The sequence below is a fragment of the Strongylocentrotus purpuratus genome, unplaced genomic scaffold (genome assembly GCF_000002235.5).
Source record: "Strongylocentrotus purpuratus isolate Spur 01 unplaced genomic scaffold, Spur_5.0 spur5_scaffold_6, whole genome shotgun sequence".
In the NCBI taxonomy this organism is placed as follows: Eukaryota; Metazoa; Echinodermata; class Echinoidea; order Camarodonta; family Strongylocentrotidae; genus Strongylocentrotus; species Strongylocentrotus purpuratus.
In genome coordinates this window covers 20623647-20648677 of record NW_022145612.1, presented here as the reverse complement: position 1 = coordinate 20648677, position 25031 = coordinate 20623647, and the positions used below count along the sequence as shown (strand labels likewise).

The 25031-nt window shown below is 35.3% G+C and overlaps 1 protein-coding gene across 1 annotated transcript in view; it reads right to left on the bottom strand.

Moving 5' to 3' along the window:
• Window positions 1-859: 859 nt before the first annotated feature.
• The window catches only part of LOC100893228, a 31703-nt gene continuing 7531 nt past the window's right edge, over window positions 860-25031 (bottom strand). The window contains exons 2-18 of the mRNA XM_030972669.1: window positions 15084-15163; window positions 14612-14714; window positions 13450-13524; window positions 12739-12901; window positions 11806-11882; window positions 11184-11267; window positions 10533-10609; window positions 9843-9920; window positions 9387-9447; window positions 6223-6298; window positions 5450-5617; window positions 4804-4976; window positions 4060-4162; window positions 3202-3317; window positions 2713-2775; window positions 2376-2510; window positions 860-1823 (exon numbers count right to left, since the gene is read on the bottom strand). Of these exons, the coding sequence (XP_030828529.1) occupies window positions 1686-1823; window positions 2376-2510; window positions 2713-2775; window positions 3202-3317; window positions 4060-4162; window positions 4804-4976; window positions 5450-5617; window positions 6223-6298; window positions 9387-9447; window positions 9843-9920; window positions 10533-10609; window positions 11184-11267; window positions 11806-11882; window positions 12739-12901; window positions 13450-13524; window positions 14612-14714; window positions 15084-15163 (1770 nt within the window). The 3' untranslated portion in view covers window positions 860-1685. The remainder of the gene's footprint in view (window positions 1824-2375; window positions 2511-2712; window positions 2776-3201; window positions 3318-4059; window positions 4163-4803; window positions 4977-5449; window positions 5618-6222; window positions 6299-9386; window positions 9448-9842; window positions 9921-10532; window positions 10610-11183; window positions 11268-11805; window positions 11883-12738; window positions 12902-13449; window positions 13525-14611; window positions 14715-15083; window positions 15164-25031) is intronic.

The following is a 25031-nucleotide window of genomic DNA, read 5'->3' as shown; positions in this document are numbered from 1 at the left end:
GTCTCGTAAACAGTGATGTTAGGCTTGTAACAGATTTGTTAGGCCTGTAACAGATATATTTGGTAGCATTTGATATTTACTTTCCATTTGATATACATACTCTATGTTTTGTATCTTTACACTTCAACTCATGACCTCCATTCTCCTCTCCCCTCTCCACCTTCACACATCACTCTCATTGCTATGGCCACACCTTGTTTCTTCCATTCCATTTCCACCTCATGTGCTACCTTTCCATTCTATTTCAACTTCCCATGGTTCTATCGTTTAGTTCTCATTTATATTCAGAACAACTCATGATCACCCTTACATTATAGCCTACCCGATATGCGTCGGGCTTTATGGCAAGTGTACTAATCATGTAATCGCATTATGGAGACGGACATATAGGCCCGCGCCGATGTCTATATCTCCATAACGCGTTTAGTATATTTGCCATAAAGCCCGACGCATATAGGCTACCTTCCATACTCTCCATCGGTCTATTGGTGTCTATTGGCTACTCAAATGTGAAGGCTATAATAGGCAAATATGTTCAGTACCCTATCATTTCCTTGATTATGATCATGAAGGCATGCATATCGAAGGCAGCTAAAGCTCATAATCATAATTTACATAAAGATAAACAGTCAAGGAATTTGTACACAGTCATAACATGTATTCATTCCTTTTATTAAAACAAATGTATTACCATGGTGGACTTCCTCTTTAATGAACAGTGGGGGGGGGGGGCAGCTATAGGCCTAATTGGCATGGTAAACGGTTTAGTTAGTGTGATGAATATAACTGTACATATTTTCATTTCATTCTAACTAAATATATCCAGGTTATGTAAATTAGATGTTGACAACACACTTTCTTCAAATCAAAGAGACCAAATGTTTAAACTTGGAAGAAGAAAACACATTTTATTGATTTTCCAAACTTTGGCACTATTGTCATCATACATATACAAATTGTAAATAATAACAATTACAGATAAAAAGATATATATTCACAATATTCACAAACAATTTCTATGTAGAGTCACAACTATACTATTTACAGTCCTGGTGAATGGCATTTTTTCTTCATTATCAATGAATTTATTTACCACTTCCTGGAAATGGATTGATGTCCTTTTATGAAGTATCCTAAATTTATGTAAGTCATATGCGATTATATATTTGTTTAATCTTTCAAGCAAGAATTCTTAGTCCTAGACAGTAATATATTCTGAAGCACTCCTTGGATTGACGGAAGTTAGCTAAAACCTATAAAGTATATTATGTGCGATACTTGTCATGGTAAGACACTGATTCATTCACATTCAAGAGTCACGTTGTATCAAGAAAGATAAAAATCTTATTATAAATTCATATTATTTAAATGGCTTTGTCAAATTGCAGGATTCTAAACACGGAGAATGTGGGTGTAAAGCTCAACTATGAAAGCCGTTGAAGATAATTGTGGTTTTTATAATATATTTCGATCGGATATTCGTAAAGTAAAGAAATAAATGCAATACAAAAAAACAGTATCGTTGTGCTATAGTTGTAAACTCGGGCTACTCATATTCTGTATAGACCTACTGGAGAATACAATCTACACGACGGGGGAAGGGGAAGAGAGGTTGGGTCACCCTGCATCATATGCGAGCAAGCTCAGCTTACTTCAACTAAAATTCATGATGGACCAATATCATGCTATCTAAATCTTGTTGCTCTGTCTCTCGATTTGCTCTCTCGCAGAGTACCTTTCAAAGTGTCAGTCTTGTAAAGGTCCCATTTGAGTTTGACCTCTAACCCCATCTGGAGTTCCTCTTCCGGTGGGTACCGCTGGTACTGTAGAAACAAGAATGATATATTATCGATTTATTGATCTATGCAACTATTTAACAGATTAGCCAAAATACGTTTTAATATTATTCAACAGAGGACGAAGAGTAATACCCATTCATGCACAAATCAGGTGATATCCGAGCAAATACTAAACATTTGCAAAACATTCCCAGCCCGTTTAATATAGAATGTTTATTTCCGTCCCAAGAACGTGTTATGTTTCCTAGAACAGAACTAGGAAGGTCGGTGGACAGATGACGCACAATCTGCTCTTTTCAGTCCGAATAATGTTCCGAAATGAACTAATTTTCCCATTTCGTGATTTCCCCAAATGCAGAAGTGAGGTTTATCGATCCTCTATTTTCAAATTTTCTCTCCACTCTTTAAAGAATGGTGATCTTTTTCGCCATTTCCTAATAAAAACACAATATTATTTCTTTTAAACGTCATTCAGAGAGGGGTGGTGTTGGGGGCAACACGAAAGAGTCTTTTAGTGCCCATTAATAATTAGTTGGCCGTAACCGTGGTGAGGTGCGAAAAGTGCATTGCACTTACCTGTGTTCGTAATTTACTGATCATGCGCATACTGGCGTGTTCCATGTAGAGTTTCTTGGAGAGGAGAATACATTCAGCTCCATTGCTGATCACGGCAAAGCTTGGTTGGGAATCATAAGCCATGTCAGCCAAGCCCTGAAACAAAATTAACAGGAGTTTCATGCTGTAAGAATATTTTTTTTCTTTACTAATGATCATATTAGAAATATATTACACGATTGCAAAGACTTTCGAAAAATCAACTCAAGGGCTATGTTTAATACCCTATTGTATTATCCCAACGTTAATGAAATTGTTGCGAGAACAGACAATAATTAAATTCGCATAACAAACTTACGAATACAGATCCTTTGATAAGCGTCTGGACCCGAACCCATGTAGGTTCCGTGTTTTCATCCACCTATATTGAAAACAAAAGAAAACGAAAGTGAATTCATCAAAACACCAAAGTATTATATGAACTGAATCCATTGTGCAGCAATGCCATGCATGCTTCTTGGTAACAGTACGCTTTTTCTGTTTTTAATTAGCGTTTAGAGATTTTCGCGTTGCATGAGGAAATAAAGCACATATTTTCAACAAATAGAAATTAATTTAGTTCAGTCAGTGGCGCTTATAATTATATGATTTATAGCGTATAGCCAGCTTCTGGAAGTGTACAAGTATGATAAAAAGTACAAATGCAAATTTTAATCGTTTAAAATCATTTTAAACTTGCTCAGTATGAACATGGCTTCACACTTTGATATAAGAAACTAGATTAACTTGAAAAATCTCCCCTTTCGTGTTAAGGATTGAATATCAAAAAAATTATAATCATGCTCACATCTATGCCTTCGAAGTCGGACCCGCCGATGTCGTCGAGTAAAGTCTTCTTCTTGCCGACGTTCGACTTCTGTTTCTCAGCTTTCTGCTGCACGTTATGTAGAAACAAGATGTCCGCTAAAATAAGACAGATAGAGATCGAGAGTGCTTCACTGAATGGATATAATGGCAGAGTCCTATCAAACCGATGAAGATAATCTTAACTAGACGTAACATTAACATACAGTTAATTAAAAACTGAATCATTAAGAAAAACACTCTCGTGATTTAGTTATCTAGGAAATGTTTTTTGAAAGGCATTCCGAAAATGAAGATTTTTTTTGTTTAAAGCTTATCTGCCATAGTTTACAGGAGGGATTATACAGCCCTACAAGGTCACTGGACAGGTGGTTATCTCATCAACTCGGCTCTCAGTTAACATAAGAAAAAGAGGATCATGGGGGACCCATGGTCACCGATTAGGCATTGTTTGTTATATAGAGGGCGCAAGTAGCTACAAGTAGTGCAGTGGGCCTTTAAACCTTCCTTTAACTATATTGTGTCTTTACTGTAAATCCGGGGTAAATCTAAATTAATAAACGCAGTCACAGTTGTTGATACACAATCCTTAGTGACTAACACATCAGAACATAAAATCACTTTATCCACAAAAGCATAATCAATAATTGCCAAATAAACAGGGTAGGATGGGGCGAACTCTTTAAACATGACGAAAGCCGCTTCCTGGTAAACCTATAGTTGAAAGAGCAAATCACATTTATATTTTTCAAGTAAGGAACTTTTTGTGCTAAGGGGTGAGAGGTATGGGCGTGGCCACGTGGCCAATCCATTCCGTGTCTGGATCCACCTACAATCATACCTATTGGGTTAACTCCTTCCTCTACTCCATTATCCTCCTCATCCTCGAAGAATACACTTGGTACGCCCTCCAGTGACTTGGTTCTCTTCCTTGACAGGTACGCCTGAAAATGATTAGATTAACATCGCTTGATTTCATTTCCTCAATCTCAAATTTTAAATGCAGCTGGTAATCAAAACTGTTAACCTGAAAACTTGGAACGTGGAAGAGGCAGTCTTTATAAATCTATAGAACAATTTAGAACTTATTATTAAACGCCTCGTTTATTATCAACAGAACTTCGAAATTATGGTCTATTCTTTTATATGAAGATATCATAAATAAACTTAAATTTGGAGTGTAGCGGAGAGGTAATGCGATCAGAGGTATGTAAAATGGATGTCCGAAGTCAGAAAACCTTGCGTGAGGGTAACCCAATTTTCATTTGATAGTTGTAGACCTGTACTTGTTCCTGTGACAATTGCTCCGTGACAATATTCTTCACTGACATAATTAACTTAAACTCTAACACCAACACAACACAACATAACTTTAATTCTAAACCTAATCTGAAACCCTACTAAAACCTAAACCCTAATCCAATAATTATATTCGATGAAACAAGATGGCTCTTGGTGAAAATTGTCACAGGAGGAAATGTCGGGTCATTCTTTCCGCCAACATGGAGCTCATCATGTATCAAAGTATAAAGTGTAGGGATGCTATACAGCGAGTAAAAATGTAATTCAATGTAAGTATACTTACAGATTTAAGTTTAGTTGGAGTATTATGATCACCGATTAAACTCTGTGGGTTCGATGGGGTCGTTGATTCCTTGTCGTTTTTGCCGCAGTCGATTGCTTCATCGGCCCACTCATCATCAGTATCAGCGTCCAAATCGTCTCTCTTGTTTAAGTTGCCTGGTGATGTCCGTTGTTCTATATATTTTGATGAAATATATCTTGGCTTTAAGTATGGTATGTACAGCGCATCTGCGCACGAGCACATAATTATACTTCAATTTGGACTTCATTATTGAACCAACACCAACTTATAATACTTCCGTCCCAATTAAGGACAATGCTATAGTATCACATCTAACTCCTGGTGACGAAGGTATTGAAAATGTTTGGCGGATCGAACTAGCGATTAATAATTTGTGATCCTCGAGGTACCTACATTTTTTTTTATACCCCTCCCCCCTTTTTTTTGTTTTGTTTTGCTTGTCAGTATTTAGGGGAGATCCTGGCACCCTTTCACAATTAAAAAAAACTCAGAATCCGCCCCTTCGGACCTCCCCATTGCAAAAATTAATGTACTTGTGCGGGCTTTCCGTGAAATGTCGACAAAATGCAGCACATGGTTGCTGACTAAACGTTATCCCCAAAAAGAATTTTAAAATGGTATTCACCTTCTTGATCGCCTAACTTCCCAGAGCCATCTTCGTTGACGTTAAGGTCTTTCATGAAGTTTTCGAACTCCTCTCGTTTCTTACGCTGTTCGAAGTTTTCGATGAGGGTTCCAGCCATGCTCTTGGATGTAAGACGTTGCGACCAACGTTTCTGTTGTTTGCTTGCAGCTTTACCGATTAAAAAAACAAGCAAGCAAGAGGATATGTTATTATAATGAATTAGAAGTCAGATAATACAATGAAGATGCACTCCCAGATAATATGGTAGGAACATGAGATTAGCGTAACATGTAGATTCCTGACATGGGTGACAGATCAAGCTTGAACATTCAGTTTGATTTCATTGTGGTTCTATGAGGTAATGTTTTCCGTCATAATTAGATCCCCAACATACCTTGCAAGACACATTCAGCCGTGTTCTGGTAATATTGACTCAAACTGCTAGGCCCGATATTGGGACACATTCGCTTCGTATAATATGCAAAAGCTTGCTATTAAAAGAATGATCATCGGTATTCAGAGTTTTCATACATAATAATATGCTCCAGAACCATATACCACGATCGCATCTATTTCCGAAAAATCAACTCGAGGTTAATTTCAATTCCCTATTGTGTCCCATAGAAATCATGTTCGGATTACGTCACAATTATGTCATTGTGACGTACGCACATTTTATTAGCTGACGCACATGGGTATTGAATTACCTTTGGTTGATTTTCGAAGGTGTTGCGATCATGTTATATTAATAATTTTAGGAAGACAATACTTACCATCCTTATCTGCAGTGCTGTTTCGCCTTGATTTAGGCCTTGCTTTCCGTAACAGTTTCATGACTTGGCAGCTTCCCTGACAAAGCAAAGTAAATGATATCATTGATTTCCATTGGTAAAAAATAAACATGACTATCGAAATTATTAATATCAACAAATTTGGAATAAAAATAAAAACAAAAGTAAAACTACGCATTCGATATATAGATAGTTAGAAAGAAGATATGGAAGAAGAAGGGATTTGATTCATCGATAAAAATAAAGGGGCCAAGGATTTAGTTTACGTGCAAGTTAGGCTACTCGATGCTATTGTGAAGGCTTTAATGGTAGCACGCATAGAGTAAAGCAGAATAGTCTTTATAATAGGTTAACATTAGGAAATTGTAACATCTTATTAGTAAAAAAAGATATTTAAGTGTTTTACAAAGTTCTTCTTATTAAATCGTGGTCAGCTTGCAACTATTGTGTATCTTTTTATGCATGGAAGTGGGACAATACAAATAAATGTGAAAATGTTGAAATGGATACGCAATCAATAAAAGGTCGAGATTATTTCGAAGAATTAATGATGATAATAAAAATAGTAGTAGTAGTAGTAGTATAAAATTAAAAGTAATAATGGTAATTATATTAATAATCGAAAATAATATCGCTAGTGACATTCGTTTGTCTCGCAATGTATGGTCAACAAGGGATCTTAAAGATCACGACGTTTAGTGTGCCGCTGCTACACTTCGTCAGGTGATAAATTAATTGTAAGAAAGCGTGTTTTTATACTTTTATACTTTTACATTTTTCGATACTATATCCGCAATTAGTAATATATTTAGCATTATAATAATAAGGTTAAAAGTAATGATAATAATAGCTAGACAAAAATGATAAGAAAATGAATAATGATAATGATAGTAATATTTAAAGAATAAGATAATTATAATAATCCAAAAAATAAAATGAAATTGTATTAACAAAAATAATAAGAAAAGCAAAAGGGGACTGCTCCCAGCCGCCAGCACGGAAGCAGTTCCCCAGGAGAGGAACCCCCAACCGTACTAGAGACAAGAGACATGTTTCTACCGACGAGTGGAGTTGGTTGATTTGTTATATATAGTATCAAACACTTTATATCGCAATAATTATGGTTAGTAAATGTTTATCGGACCCATGCAGTCAGATATAGTTCATTTTCTCTTAAAATGAACGATAAAACTGAATGTGACAAAAATTGTATTTGTAACTGATTTTAAAACCCTTTTTAATCGTGAGTGGTAGATTGAACAACAATCAGACAGATTCAATGTGCTACTTCAACATAAATGAAAATTGTATTGAGTCTCATACATATTCATAACCTTTATATGAATATGTAGTCAGAACAAAAATCATGCTGCTCCATGACGGTGGGGAATACCCAAAGAACAGAAATACCCCAAGCCCAAACATAATTAAGCCAAAAGATGTGTTGCGCCCTCTTCGATATGGGTTCCACAAATCGGGGGAAGTGCATTGAAATCTCTCCGATTGAACTGCCTATTGGCTAGACCAGAATTTAATGGATGAATATTCTTTTATATCCCCTTTAATAGAGAGCACACATATATATGGTATAGTGTTTGGAGATATATTATGCAATAAGGAGCAGAGTTAAGACACCCGAGATCATTACGCTTGCTCTTATGCTTATTTATTTTTTTAACCGGTGGTTTTTGCAGGGATTCCAAAATTAACGTTTACCAATTAATTTCTCAATAAAAAGTAAAGCTTATTTATCAACAAAACAAAAAAGACGGTCGAGGAGGTACATGTAGCGTGATGAATTCCATTGACAGTATACTTACCTTTGGAATTTTGGACTCACAAGTACTTGTGCTTCATTGAGCCATAATTCCTAAAATGAGCATCCCTGTTAATAGACATCCCGGCCGGATTCACACTACACGGCATATAACCGCCGTGAATTATGCATAGGCAAACTGTTTATCTACCCCAAGTCCATGATACAAAGTTGATTGACGGTTACAAAGTGTCGATAACAATCTTCTTCTCGAAATTTATAGAGTAAAGTTCATATGATTTGAAGAAGGTTGTGATGACGGAAACTACGCTAAAAGACAAGTTCATTTTCGTGACTTTTGATCTGTAAGAACTGCAATAAGAGTGGATACATTTTGAATTCATGGTGAAGAAATTTGAAATTTTCAATAATCGATTGCCGGTAGAAGTATGTTATGAATATTCATTTAACGTGATAGACTGCTGATTAAGAGGACAAAGTTCTTTTTTAAAATCTATATCACTCTTGAAAAACAAACAAATAACTGTAGCTATACTGAAACATGTCAAGAGGCACGTATATCGACTTGTGAGGAACGTGTTCTATATGAGATCAGTCATTTGGCTAAAATGATAGGCGTGTAAGATAATTGTTATTGTGTAGTAAAATCATAAGTTTAGCCACAAAAATTGGCTTACATTTCCATACTTAACGTTGAGTGCTGGTAATGGTGAAAAGAAACAGTGAAACTGTTTCTATTCAAATTCAAATAAATGACTCTTGCTAAAGAGATTTGAAATAAATTGTAAAATTGCTGAGAAAAAAAAAAATGAACATCGATTTCGTCAACAGTCGGGTGAGTACCAAACCGAATTCTAAATTGCTAATAATTATGTCTCGTTGGCTACCTCTGTCGGCAGCATCTCGATTTAACCCTCTCGGTAGGCGATTCATTCAAGCCGAAAAAGCCAACCCACACACAGAAACCGCTACTGCAAACTTCCACATTATAGCATGGACCTATAGTTTTGAGGCTAGTAACTTCTTGACTATACTAACATTTCTTCATCTACCACACTGCACATGCAATGGACTGGTATTTATTATTGCTTTTAATAGCAGGCCCACATAGCTTTCAAAATCTCCCAACGCTCTACAAACCATAGCTTGTGTGAGGTACAACCCCTGGACACCCTGGTCGGCCTTTTGTCCCCATCCCTCTCGTTAACTCTGGAGAAATATGCCACTGCCCCCACGCGCTTAGCTTCACAACATGTACTTTTGCAATAAAATTATTGTTGCGGAGAGCGAGAGGTGGAGAAGGGAGGGAGGGAGGGAGAGAGAGAGAGAGAGAGAGAGAGAGTTTGGGGGGGGGGGGGTCGTTACTCACTGATTTCACTATGATGATCCAGTCAGATCTTCTACTCTCCCGAATGAGAACGTCTCCACGTCTAAAGGGAAAGAAACGTTAGAAATTTTAATTCTGCATCGATCTGTAAACATGAATCTGATTCGAAGTATGTACCTCTTAAAACATTAATAAAAGTAAAGGCAACTTTAAAAAAAACAGACAATCGTGTATATGGTTATTGCACCTCTTAGGAGGGTAATTGATCTCCTGTCAATCAAAATACAAGTAATACGTGTTTACTTATACACAAGTAGATTTTAACCTGGGCGTGTGGTGACATTATTTAGAACATTATGATAAGACCACAATTCATTTTGATAACTCTAAAATCAAGTATAAGCATGAATTGAAGATGACAATCATACATTCACGACCATGGGTAGATGAGATGTTTGTGATTTGTATAGGATTGTTTAAAGGTTGGAAACAACTTACTTGAAGTAAGAAAAGACACATTTCTTCGGGTTCTCTGCTAGTCGATGAAGAGGCCATCCTTCCAAGAAGCGCAAGTTTCTATTAAATAAAATGAATCATTATCAACTTTGATTACTCTGATTCGGAAGTGTGTTGATTAACATTTGATATTTACCTTAGTCTTTTGTTTAAAAAACCCCAGACACAGTGATACAGTAGGAATGTGATTAAAACCACTGTTAAGACTGAAAATGGCCATTTCATTTGGAACGAGTAAACTATCATATGCACAATAAATCCACAATAAATTAAAGTGATGTATCTCATTTTTATTTGGGATATACTGTATCCCCTATGTGTGATAAACAATATTACAGAAACAACCTTGAACAATATTGGGAATGTTTTAAGTTTGCCTGATTTTCAGGTTGCATGGTCTTTTTCAACATTTATGAACATGATGAAATAAATTGGGATAGATAAAAAATGTGACGATTGATCGAATAACTAAATCTATCGTAGTTTCGATATCTAAGACTTAAAACATTTCACATTCATAGAAAATAAATAGTACATCAATAGGATAATAAAGTAAAGACTTTGATAGAATTTGTAGGGAAAAAGGGTTCCTTTGTAAAAAAAGAACATTTAATTTGGGAATAAAAAAGAAAAATTTGCCTAAAGAATCGTCTGAGCGTTTGAATGACTAACCTGACGAAAGCATTGTCATTTTGCTGTGGGTTGAGTAGAGTTGATAGACCACCAGCCATGAAGATTCGTGTGTAATCCTAGAAAAATCGAAATTTAAAATGCCACTCCATCATCTTAAAGTCAATTCCAGTTTATTCTCTCTATTTTCCTCTTTTGTCTACCTCCTCTGTCTTCCTATCTTTCCTTCTCTCTTTTTTTATACCCCTTCTTTCAAATTACCCCCCTCTCTTTCCCTTATCAATCATGTTTATGTCCACTTCCCTTTCTCTTTGTTTCTCCCACCTCCTCTTTCCCCCTCTCTCTTTCTTTCCATCTGTCTCTCTGTCTTTCTCTTTCTATACCCCCGCTCTCTCTCTATCTCTATCTCTCTCTCTCTCTCTCTCTCTCCCTCTCCCTCTCCCTCCTATTATTAATGTGGTAGTACAACCAACAAGTCACTTATTAAAAGGTTATTATCAGTTCTTTTCCGCTTTTTATTTTGTTTTCATAACTTGGGCTAACTAGAAAAAATGCCAATATTCGCAGAGATGTAGACGCACTTTGCCTTTTTCTAACTGGCATAACAGAATGACTTTCACTGAACGGAATGTATAGTTACTTCAGTCTTTCACAAAATAATAGCCAAACAAGAATATGAAACATTGAACTTACGTTTGCGTTGATAACGATCATCTCTATGCGCTCTCTGGCAATGACCGTAGCTTGTCTCTTGGCTCTATTCACGAGGCCAAGTTCCTGTTTGAGGAGCAGAAAACCAAAAAAAATCATCATGTTTGTTGGCCTTTTAGACGTAAAATTATGTTTTGTCACTCAAACTCTTTTCTTAAATGCATATTCTTCTTAATTTCCAACAGAAATGTGTTATGAAATTACATAATAGTTTGAATAGAGTTTGAATGAGCAATAGAATGATTATCTGCTAATAATAATGAATTGACTGTATTGAATAACCATTAAAGAGTGCTTTCGATGTGCTTTTAGCCCCTTTATAACCCCCGTAAACAACAACAACAACAACAACAACAACAACAAACCCAAAAGACAAATAGACAAAACAATGACAAAAGAAAAGGCTGTTCAGGCTATGGCGTTTCAACCCGTTGTTGTGTATCTCAAGAGCTTTTCCTATTCATCTATCTGGAGCTTTATCCTGTACAATATCTCCGTAACTTATATGTAGATGTCCAGACGTCAAAAGCCATCAAATGGGATTCCTTGATAATACATAGATTATTAATGAGAATGTCAATTTGACCTTTTCATGATAACTTACTCCAAATGTTTCACCTCTGTTCAGGTAGACTACGGTTCTGTTCTGATGGGTCCCTTCATCCATCACACTCACAACGACTTTGAGAATAATAATGAAAATAATATGAGTTTGTTTCGTGAATGTATATTAATCGTCTTAGTTAGTTTATAAAAGGTAACATCAATCTTGTCTGGAGTAATGTTCCTCGTCCGGTACTCGATCCATTATGACTAAGTCTTATTTTGGGGGGTTATTTGACCAACCGGTTTTTTAATTATTGTTCACAGCATAGGCCAATCGCGTACGCAGGGGGAAGGAGGGGGGGGGGGTTGGGGTCGAACCCCCCTCAAATATTTATGTGTGTGTGTGTGTGTGATTAGGAGGAACCCCCCCCCTCATTTTTTTTGTTTAATTAAAAAAAAATGCTAATGATAGACCTAAAAGGGTGACCTTACCCCCCCCCCCCCCTCCCCCAACGGAACGAAATGGCGATCGGTCAAATTTTCAAATTTCGGGTAAAATTTTTTTTTTTAAATGTGCCTCTTTGGTTTTTCTCGCACCAGCTGACGGTTATGCAGTGATTCCACTCTTTCGAATGCTTTTCTATTCCGATTTAATTCAAATTCAAATAATTTCAATTCCATCACCCAATCAAAACATAGCATTACGAGAGTTCTAACTATTCACGCTCTTGTTTAAATCCCCTCTGCACTAGTTTGGCATGGATGGATTAGACCTCCCTGCAAGGTCACTGGCAGGTGGTTATCTCATCAAAATCAGCTCTCAATCAACATAAGAAAAGGGGCATCATGGGGATCAATGAACCGCTTAGGCATTATTGGCTATAGAGGGCGCAATTAGCTATAAGTAGTGCAGTGGGGCTTTAAAGTATGCAGACGGAGAAAGGAAAAGAGTTAAGAGGAGGCTGGACCTCCTGCACATCTACAAACTTACCTGATCCTGAGAGGATGAAGTAGAAGTTTTCTGCCCAATGGCCTTGTCTGAGGATGATCCTTTGTGCTTGGTAGGAGGCATACCACCCCACACCTACGATCTGTTGCTGCATGGCTAGAGGGTACTCACAAAACGTCGGGTAGTTCCTCATGGAGATCAGGACCTTGGTATAGAGATATCATCATCATCATGAACAAGGCATATTGAGAAAAAAATAGATTTAATGGGATGGTCACAAAAAAATAACCCCATGTATATTCATATTCCAGACACACCGACGAGGCCGCCATCTGTTGGTTGGAAGTCGGTGTGGCGATTTGAATGACGTAGCGGGATGAATAATAATAAGATATATCATTCAAATATGAAAGACACATCATCACAACAATTAGAAAGAAAACAAAACTTATAAAAAGGTGTCCTTGAACAAGAACATGAATATATTACAGACAAATTGTGAATGAAAGATAGAAAGAAAGAAAGAAAGAAAGATAAAGAGAAAGAGAGAGAGAGAGAGAGAGAGAGAGAGAGTGAGTGAACAGTTGGTTGAGGAAGAGGGGAGAATAACCTGACAGAACGACAGACTAGCTTGGCTATATATTTTTTTGATTTAGTGATGGAGTGTTTTGAATGTGTTTCGATAATATTTTGTAGGAAATGAATAATAAATCATGAACACGTCCGAAGTAAAATAATTGACGATGAACTTACATGGTACGTATCTTTCTCCGTTCTGCTCGATGGCCTTGTTGACAGAATCCTTCTAGCTTCTGCTGAAATTCCAGACTGAAACATGCCAACAACATTTAGAGGCGAATCGGACAATTTAAAGCCCCACTATACTACTTATAGCTACTTGCTCCCTCTATATAGAAAACAATGCCTATAATCGGTGATCATTCGTCCCCCATGATCCTCTTTTTCTTTTGTTATTATTGAGAGCTGGTTTGATGAGATAGCCACCTGTCAGTGACCACCCTGGGTGGTCTAATCCCTCCTAGCCAAACTAGTACAAATGGCCTTTAAGCATTCAGTTTAAAGTGATTCGGTAACATTGTTGAAGGTTGATAAAAAGACTGCGTAATTTTTGTATGAAATGTTACTTATTATATTTCTTCTACTTACTAACTCTTGAACATTTTCCCAACCGTTTTGCCAAGAACATAATACATAAGACAGGCTTTTAAAAATATATCAACACTTAAATATCTGGAATGGTATATGGAGCCAATCCATCGCTTTGTGACGATTTACATTCACCAAAAATGTAATTAAGTTGTAATAATATAGCTGGGACTTGGGAGAATTAAGGAATCGATCAGATCAGTTTTCCCCAATTTTATCATTAATAATGGTCTGTTTTCACTCAAACGTTCAGATTATCTTTACATCTAGCATTGAAAACACTGTCTTAATTAGCACCATTTTCTCTCATCTAAACACTGTTACCAAGCCCCTTTAACATTTCGACACACAGTTTTTTCCAAGAAGAGAACTTGAAATGCGATTTTTTTTTTCTTCTCCGGATCCTAATTATCTATCATTTTCAATAAGAAGACAAGAATTAAATAAACCAATAATAGCGACCAGTCCCAACAATTTTTATTGTAATGCGAATGATAGAAACTTGTACTTTTAAATCATGTTAATACAAATGAATGCTATTGGAATGAAATTACAGCATTCCCATGTGAAAGTTTTTTAGTATAAAATGTGCTTTTCTTTGGTAGAAAATGACGCTTCGAAACGGCGAAATAGTAATGATCACAATATTGCGGTTTAAGAAATCAAGATTCACTTCCGCAAATCATCAAGTTCTCACCTTTTCCTTTTTATTCTACATCTTATATTTAAATTGTGTTAAAAGACTCACTTCTTTATTGGCTCTGAATTTCCTGACATCGAAGAGAAGTTCCTGCTCAGGTTCATCAAGCAACCCATGGATCCCTTGAAAGTCGGAACTATTTGCGTTCACACTATCAAATGATTGATAAAAGAAAATGTAATTGTTTAATCAAAGTGATTCGTGTGAGTTTGCTGTTTCGGGGTCACAATACAATACTCTACCCGGGCGGAGAAAAGCAAACGTAATGTTGTTGCTGTTGTTGTTTTAGTTTTTATTGGCGTGTATCATTCATTTTTGAATATTTAATCAAAGTAACCCTCGGGGCTCTCCTCCAGATGCAACTAATTGGGATATGAATACAAAATACAACGATACTTCACGTTAGAAATGTTCTTAACGAAATCGGCCTTTGATTCACAAATCAGTTATTTACCGGGGGGGGGGGGGGGGGGGGGGGGTCCTGAACAAAACACCTTCATCTTTTATTTACCAAACTTACCTGAGAAAATAAGCCTGGCAGAGTCTATGGAACGAGGTAATCAATTTGCAGTAGATCTTGAACTTTCGAAGGAGCCGCTTCTAGAGTAGGATAAACGAAATAAAAAGCATAAGTGAACCACGAGAATAATGCTAGGGGCCTAGACGTACTGACCATGTCGTTCAATGGGATACGATAATGATCACCATTAGGCGTTAACAAAAAAGATGTTGTGTTGCCCTTTGCGACCGACCCCAAAATCTTGAAATCTATACAGTCGGCTTTTAAAAACAGTTTTTTTTTCATTACCTTTTTTTAGAAGAAAAAAGGTTTATTGAATTACAACATATACTGAGAAATATCAGCCAAAAGAAGGAGAAGAAAAAAAAGTTAAAAAAAAAAAATCGGACCAACCGACCCATGTTTTGACACCTAAAGGGCAAAACAACATTTTTTTTAGGCCTTATCATCGAGGGTAGGCGAAATTAATACCAATACTGGTGGCGATTTTGAGAAAATTCAATTGATGTCAAACTACCATCAGATGGTCGATTTTGCCCATTACCATTTCTATTCAGAAGAAGAGTTATGATCAGGCACGTAGCCACGGGGGGGGGGGGGGGGGAGGAACGGGGGGCACGTGCCCCAACAAATTCCAAGATCGGTTGAACTTTTTTAGACCCCTCCCCAGGACGTCGATCAATTACATGTATATGTGCTCCCCAAACATCAAACTCTGGCTACGGCCCTGGTTATGATACCTTTTTCATGGTTTAAAAAAAAATGGACCGAAAAACCAGGAATATGAGAGTTAAAACACCTCGCTGGAAAAACAATGAGGCTATTTTTCCATACTGATGGATGTTATCGTTGTCTGTGACGTAGAGGGCGTTCACTATTGTACTGCCGACGGAAAAAAAACAACATTTTGCCTGATGCATGAATGATTGTGGTCGTGAAACTAAGTTGGGAATCCCCACTTTTATCATATGTAAACAAATTATTGATCTGAATATTCATTAACCTTCTGTCGCACGCTTCTTATAAAATGTCCAATCTGGTTTGAAAATGTACGACTCAGATTGTTTTGAGTCTATTAATAATAGAATATCTTTTCTAAATTTATTGATAAAATATTTACCATTGTTCATCATGTAACATTTTCATAAACGATGTATGATTTTGTCATTAAACTCGTTGCAATTTTTGACTAACCAGCTTAATTGCACAAAGTGTTTAGAGTACTTTATATAACGGGTATTTGTGCATGTAATGAGTGGGGGGGGGGGGGGGGAGGTAGTTGGCCGCGGTGTCATCGGTGATATTCGCTGTCTGCACACCGTCGGCCACGTATCGTCTCGTTTTGCTATTTTTGTTGTTTTGTATTGCTTTACATAAACGAAAACAGTGCAACCTTTCTTCAGTTGCTATCACAACATTTTCAAATTTTCTTTCAATGAATTATGCAAATCATTGATTAATGAAGCAGTTAAGCTAGTTTGTAAATATGATATTATTGCTAACAAAATTATATTGGTATCAACACGATGGCAAAAAAAACAAAAAAAACAAGAACTTCAACAACAACGAATCCTAAACAAATTTGTAAAAATCGCTTTCCTTTGCCCTTACGAATAACCTGTTTAACAAGGGGCTGCGGAGCAACAATGTCAAACTTTCTTTTGATGTATTATGCAAATTATTGTTTTATTATGAGGTATGCTAGTTTGAAAATATTATAATATCATTGCTAACAAAATTAGATTGGTATCAACACGATCGCAAAAATACAAACAAACCAACATAAAAAAACAAGAACAAAACAAGAAAAATGTTGATCTTAAAGCGATTTCAAAATCTCGTTTTCCTTTCCTTTGCAATCACGAATAACCTATTCAATAAGAAACCGACGCTTAGCTCAAATATAATAATTGTGAATAAATCACAATCTCCTTTATCGTGCTTGGTATATTTAGATTGGAAAGAGAGAGAGAGAGAGTGAGAGAGAGAGGAGAGAGAGAGAGAGAGAGAGCGTTAAGAAGAAGAAGACATCTCCTTTTTTATCGTCTATATTCAGCTGTATTTAAGGAAGTATATTATACACATCATGATTCCAGAAAAAGATGAACCGAAATACAATGGTGTTATTCCACTGCACGAATTGATATCAGCTTTCACTGTGACGTAGATGGCGTTCGTTATTGTAATGCCGACGATAACAAGTAGATTTTGCCTGATGCCTGAATCATCGTGCTCATGAAACTTGGGAATCCCCACTTTTAGGACTACAAAGAAATAGTATTACTCTGAATATTCATTAACGTTCTGTCACATGCTTCTTAGAAATCTCCAATCTGGTTTGAAAATGTACGACTCAGTTTAATTTGAGTCTATCAATAATTTAATATCTTTTCTAAATTTATTGATAAAATATTTACCATTGTTATGCATGTAACATTGTCATACACGATGTATGATTTTGTCGTTAAACTCGTTTCAATTTGTTCTTAACCAGATAAATTGCACAAAGTGTTTGTCATACTATATATATCAGTACTTGCGCATGAATAATTGGTCGTGGTACAGAGCCAGCGGATACCGCCGTCCTCCCACCCTCGTCCACCTAACGTCTCGTTTTGCTAATTTTGTAAATATTTTTTTCTTCAAATAAACGAAAAACAATGCAACTTTTCCTCAGTTGCTATCGCAACAAAGTCAAACATTCTTCTGATATGTTATGCAAATTATTATTCAATTATGAGCTATGCTAGTTTGGGAAAACGATTTCATTGCTAACAAAATTATATCTTTATCGACATGATCACAAAAATACACAAAAGCAAAAGCAAAAAACAAACAAAACAAGACCTTCAACAACAAAAATCCTAAAGGACTTTCAATATCTTGTTTTCCTTTACTTGCCCTAACGATTAACCTATTCATCATGGAACCGACGTTTAGCTCAAACATATTTGTGAATAAATCATTTCCTCCTTTATCGTGCTTGATAGATTCGGATTAGAAAGAGAAATATAAAGAAAGAGAGACAGAGAGAAAGAATGGGTGGAAGAGGGAGAGAGAGAGAGAAAAAGAAAGAGAGAGAGAGAGAGAAAGAATCAGAGAGAGAGAGAGATAGAAAGAGAGAGAAGAAGGAGACGAAAATCTCCTTTTCATCGTTCATATTCAGCTTTATTTAGGGATGTATATATATTATATACATCATAATTCAAGAAAAAGATGAACTGAAATACAATTGTGTTATTTCACTATACAAATTGATATCAGCTTTCACTGTGACGTAGATGGCGTTCGTTATTGTAATGCCGACGATAACAAGTAGATTTTGCCTGATGCCTGAATCATCGTGATCGTGAGACTTGGGAATCCCCACTTTTAGGACTACAAAGAAATAGTATTACTCTGAATATTCATTAACGTTCTGTCACATGCTTCTTAGAAATCTCCAATCTGGTTTGAAAATGTACGACTGAGATTAATTTGAGTCTATCAATAATTAAATATCTTTTCTAAATTTATTGATAAAATATTTACCATTGTTATGCATGTAACATGTATTTATTGTCTGTCTGCAGTTGTGCTCTGGTTAATCTATCTAACAGTAAGTTAAAAACCACTGCTTTGACTCGATCACTCTTATACAACAATATGTATTAATTATGTATAAATATTGAGCTTGTTCACTCACTTTGAACGTATTGAGAAATTTCCCTCGTGATATCGTTTGTTTAGTGGTTATGGCACTAGATGATTGTGTTTATGCTGTGTACATACACGATACTATAATTGTTTCTATAGCGCATAGATTAAAATCTTGCGTTTATTCTTTTTTTTTGGTGGTGGCCAGATAAGCCCCACAAGGCTCCGTAAACTATTTCTCATGTTTGCCTCAAGCTATCATATGTTAAGTTTTTGGGACCTGGGTGTGGTCCTTAGTGAGAGGCGTTGTTGCTCTCTCTGCATGTTTGTCTGTTTCTATGTCTTGCTTTTTTGTTTGTCTGTGTTGCTCGTTGTCGTTTACTGTTACTCGTACACTGTAAATGTTAAAAAATTCCTCCAATGGCCTTATATGTATAAAGTAGTTATTGGTTATCATGATGTATAATAAGTTGAAGATTATTTCTATGAACTGTAGAGGTCTGGGAAACTCTCAGAAAAGAAAAGATGTACTAAACTATTTAAATGCAAAACATGCTAGCATTTGTTGTTTGCAGGATACCCACTTTGTGCCTGAGATAGAATCTGTTGTTAAGCAAGAATGGGATGGAACTTGTTTTTTTGCAAACAAATGCTCAAACGCTCGGGGGGTGGCGATACTCTTTGACGTAAATATTCAATGCGAAGTTAAAAAACAAATATGTGACAAAAATGGTAATTTCATTGCTTTAAGCATTTGTATGGGACAGTTGGAGTTTTCTTTAATTGCACTTTATGCCCCAAATGATGACTGTCCCATCTTTTTCCAAGAATTGGAGAATATTATATTAGATCTTAATGATCCTCTTGTAATTATGTGTGGGGATTGGAACCTACTTCAAGATTTTGATTCGGACTCTTGTAATTACGTTAGATTAAATAATAAAAATGCTCAGCGCAAAGTTTTGGAAATGAAGAACAGTTTTCATTTAATTGATCCATGGCGCTGTACCCATCCAGACATAAAACAGTTTACCTGGAGACAACCTAGTCCTTTAAAACAAGGGCGACTAGATTACTTTTTGATATCAAACCAGCTATTTTCGTTAGTATCAGATTGTAAAATTAATAATAGCTATAGATCTGATCATGCAGGGATTAGTTTGGATCTTATGTTCGGTACTGGTCTAAAGAGACACAAATATTGGAAGTTTGACAATTCTCTCTTAAAGGAAGATCAATATGTACAAACTGTAAAGGATAAAATAAAAGAAATCACTTTAGAGTATATTGAAACAAATGAACAAGATGATACAAGGTTTGAGGATATTGACAAAAACAGCTGTAAATTTATTCTCAATGAACAATTTTTTTGTTGAAATTCTTTTGATGGAATTGAGAGCATGTACTATTATATATGGAGTAAATAAGAAAAAAGAAATTGATAAAATAGAAAAACAATTAGAGGACAAGATCGAACAGTTGGAATTGAAGTTAAATTTGGGCATTAGTGATAAAGATAGTATATTAGAACAAATTATATCCCTCAAAGAAGATTTGGAGACAAAAAGAAAGGAAAAGCTTAAAAGAAAGGAGGAAAGTATTTTACTACAAGAACTACAATATGGTGAAAAACCCTCCAAATATTTTTATAACCTTATGAAACAAAGGCGTGTAGAAAAGAGAATTATTCAACTTGTTGATAAAAATGATAAAATATTGAATACGGAAGAGGAAATTAAGAACGAGGTGGAAATATTTTACGAAGACCTTTATGGATTTCGAGAGGTATCAGATTTTCAAGATATATTACATGATCTGGAAGAAACAGATCATAACAAGATTTCAGATGAAAAAGTAGAGGAGTTGGGTAAAGAAATTTGCCTTAAAGAAATTAGCAAAGTTGTTGGTAACTTAAAACTTGGTAAATCACCCGGACAGGATGGGTTTACTGCAGAGTTTTTCAAGTTTTTTCTTAAAGATATAGGGATTTATTTAATGAGGAGTTTGAACGCAGCATATGTTTGTGGAAGATTTTCACATTTCCAAAATTTAGGAATTATAACCCTACTACCTAAAGGTAACAAACCTCGCAATCTACTTAAAAACTGGCGTCCTATATCTTTGCTCAATGTCCAATATAAGATTCTTTCTAGTTGCATTGTAAACAGAATAAAACCATTGTTAGACGAAAACATACATAAAGATCAGAAAGGCTTTCTGTCCGGTAGATACATCGGAGAAAATATCAGAATAATTTATGACATAATTTCTTATGCAGATCATAAAAATATTCCTGGGATATTACTTTTTATTGACTTTGAAAAGGCGTTCGATTGTGTTTCACATGATTTTCTATGGAATGTATTACATTTCTTTAATTACGGGGATAAAATTATCCAATGGATCAAATTACTATATTCAAATTCTGCTTCAAATGTGTTAATTAACGGTTGTTTAACCTCGCGTTTTAATATTAAAAGGGGTTGCCGACAAGGAGATCCGCTTTCTCCATATTTGTTTCTATTATGTGCAGAAATTTTAGGCATGTTGGTCAGAAAATCCCACAAGATAAAAGGTTTAGTTATAGAAAACAAGGAATATAGAATATTACAATACGCTGATGATACAGTGTTGTGTCTCGATAGTACAGAAAGTTTACATTATGCTCTGGAGTTATTGGAGTTCTTTTCTCAGTATTCAGGTTTAAATCTTAATATAAATAAGACACAGATATTGTGTATCGGTTCCTTGAAAAAAACTGTAAATATTGATTTACATCAGGTTCATGGGACTGACATATCGTTGGTTAACGGGGGATTCATAAGGTATTTGGGAATAGACTTTGGTATTGATTTAGAAAAGCTTCCGGATTTCAACTACGACAGAATATTTGATAAACTAAACAGGCAAATGATATCTTGGTCGAAACGTAACATTTCTGTTTTTGGTCGCGTGGTCTTGGTGAAATCACTGCTAGTCTCGCAATTTAACCATTTATTTATGTCCATTCCTAACCCTTCTGAACATCTTTTAAAAGCAATAAATGTCTCTTTTTTAAAATTTATTTGGAAAGGGAAACCTGATAAGATTAGCAGAAAACAGATGGTTTGTTCTTACGAAAATGGTGGATTGAAAATGGTTGATGTTGTACAATTTTCTAGAGCTTTGAAACTGACCTGGATTAGAAGAATATTGTTGAACTCATGTGAAGACGTTACCCATTTAATGTACGCTTTCTTACGTCCACTATCATCATTGGAATGGGGTAAAGGTTATATATATTTCACTAAATTATCATTTATGCTAAGAAACTGTTTTTGGAAAGAACTTTTCCAAATACTAGCTTATTTTGTCCGCCAGGTTCAATGTACTACTACTCCTTTTTGGAAAGCTATTTCTATTTGGTATAATTCTGAGATTAAAATTGGAGGAAAGGGTATATTTTTAAAAGAATGGTGTGATAAAGGTATTCGATTTTTAAACGATTTACTAGATGATCAAGGACACATCTTAGCAAGAGAAGAGTGTGAAAAAAAGTTTTCAATCAAAATACAGTTTCTTTATTATTATGCACTCTGTCAAATAATTAAATGCAAATACAAGTCCCAATTGGAAAGTTGTAATATGAAGGTAAATGGACCATTGTGCCCTGCATATATTTCATGCTTATTGAAAGATGAAAAAGGATGTAGACATATTTATCAAATTATGTTAAAAGAAAAGGATGAACATTTGAATAAATTATGTAATAAATGGCATGCAGATGGTGTATTATTTGATGATAAATATATGCAATATTATTTCAGGGTTATGTTTCGCTGTACAACGCATACAACAGTTCGGTACTTTCAGTACAGACTTTTGAATAAGATACTATATTTGAATAAAGATCTTGTGAAAATTAACATAATTTTAAATAAGAACTGTTCCCTTTGTGGAAGAGAAGAAGAAGATATGGTACACTTTTTTTACTCCTGTAACGTGACCAAATTGATTTGGAGTCGTTTGACTGACTGGTTAACTATTGTAACACGCTGTAGAATAAAACTGTCCTTAATACATGTTTTGTTAGGTTTCATTGAAAAAAGAAATGATGCTTTAAACTGTATAATAATTTGGACTAAACAACAATTATATTTTTCTCGAATACAAAAGTCTGTACCGTCCTTTCGGACAATAAAACAATATATCAAGAATAGTTACACAAATGAGAGGCAAGTTAGTATATTTGCTAACAAAACTGACAAATTCGATAAAAAATGGATAAATTTTGAGAGGATTTTGATCCTTTAATAGGAGTATATTGAATTTCCCATATCATTTTCAGTCATGATGTTGCATTATTATTAAATATTTGTTTTTCTTTCCCTTATCTACATGTATGTTCTGTATATACAGTATTATGGTTGATATTCGTTATGTATATCTTATTATGAAATATTGTATGATATTCATTGGAACATGTGTTCAAATATGTTATCTTGAGATTTATTTTCAATAAATGGCCTGTTGGAGGGTCCAAAAAATGGGGAAAAAAAAAAAAAAAATGCATGTAACATTGTCATACACGATGTATGATTTTGTCATTAAACTCGTTTCAATTTGTTCTTAACCAGATAAATTGCACAAAGTGTTTGTCATACTATATATATCTGTACTTGCGCATGAATTCTTGGCCGTGGTGCAGAGCCAGCGGATACCGCCGTCCTCCCACCCTCGTCCACCTATCGCCTCGTTTTGCTAATTTTGTAAATATTTTTTTCTTCAAAAAAAAGAAGAAAAACAATGCAACTTTTCCTCAGTTGCTATCGCAACAAAGTCAAACTTTCTTCTGATATTTTATGCAAATTATTATTCAATTATGAGCTATGCTAGTATGGGAAAACGATTTCATTGCTAACAAAATTATATCTTTATCGACATGATCACAAAAATACACAAAAGCAAAAGCAAAAAACAAACAAAACAAGACCTTCAACAACAAAAATCCTAAAGGACTTTCAATATCTTGTTTTCCTTTACTTGCCCTATAGATTAACCTATTCAACATGGAACCGACGTTTAGCTCAAACATAATTGTGAATAAATCATATTCTACTTTATCGTGATTGATATATTCGGATTAGAAAGAGAAAAAGAAAGAAAGAGAGACAGAAAGAAAGAAAGGGTGGGAGAGGGAGAAGGAGAGAGAGAGAGAGAGAGAGAGAGAGAAGAAGAGGGAGAGAAAGAATGAGAGAAAGAGAGAGAGAGAGAGAGAGAGAGAAAGCAAGAGAAGAAGGAGAAGAAAATCTCCTTTTCAGCGTTTACATTCAGCTTTATTTAGGGAAGTATATATATTATATACCTCATAATTCAAGGAAAAGATGAACTGAAATACAATGGTGTTATTTTACTATACATATTGATATCAACTTTCACTGAGACGTAGATGGCGTTCGTTATTGTAATGCCGACGATAACAAGTAGATTTTGCCTGATGCCTGAATCATCGTGCTCGTGAAACTTGGGAATCCCCACTTTTAGGACTACAAAGAAATAGTATTACTCTGAATATTCATTAACGTTTTGTCACATGCTTCTTAGAAATCTCCAATCTGGTTTGAAAATGTACGACTGAGATTAATTTGAGTCTATCAATAATTAAATATCTTTTCTAAATTTATTGATAAAATATTTACCATTGTTATGCATGTAACATTGTCATACACGATGTATGATTTTGTCATTAAACTCGTTTCAATTTGTTCTTAACCAGATAAATTGCACAAAGTGTCTGTCATACTATATATATCAGTACTTGCGCATGAATACTTGGTCGTGGTGCAGAGCCAGCGGATACCGCCGTCCTCCCACCCTCGTCCACCTAACGTCTCGTTTTGCTAATTTTGTAAATATTTTTTTCTTCAAATAAACGAAAAACAATGCAACTTTTCCTCAGTTGCTATCGCAACAAAGTCAAACATTCTTCTGATATTTTATGCAAATTATTATTCAATTATGAGCTATGCCAATTTAGGAAAACGTTTTTATTGCTAACAAAATTATATCTTCATCGACATGATCACAAAAATACACAAAAGCAAAAACAAAAACCAACAAAACAAGACCTTCAACAACAAAAATCCTAAAGGACTTTCAATATCTTGTTTTCCTTTACTTGCCCTAACGATTAACCTATTCAACATGGAACCGACGTTTAGCTCAAACATAATTGTGAATAAATCATTTCCTCCTTTATCGTGCTTGATATATTCGGATTAGAAAGAGAAAAAGAAAGAAAGAGAGACAGAGAGAAAGAAAGAAAGGGTGGGA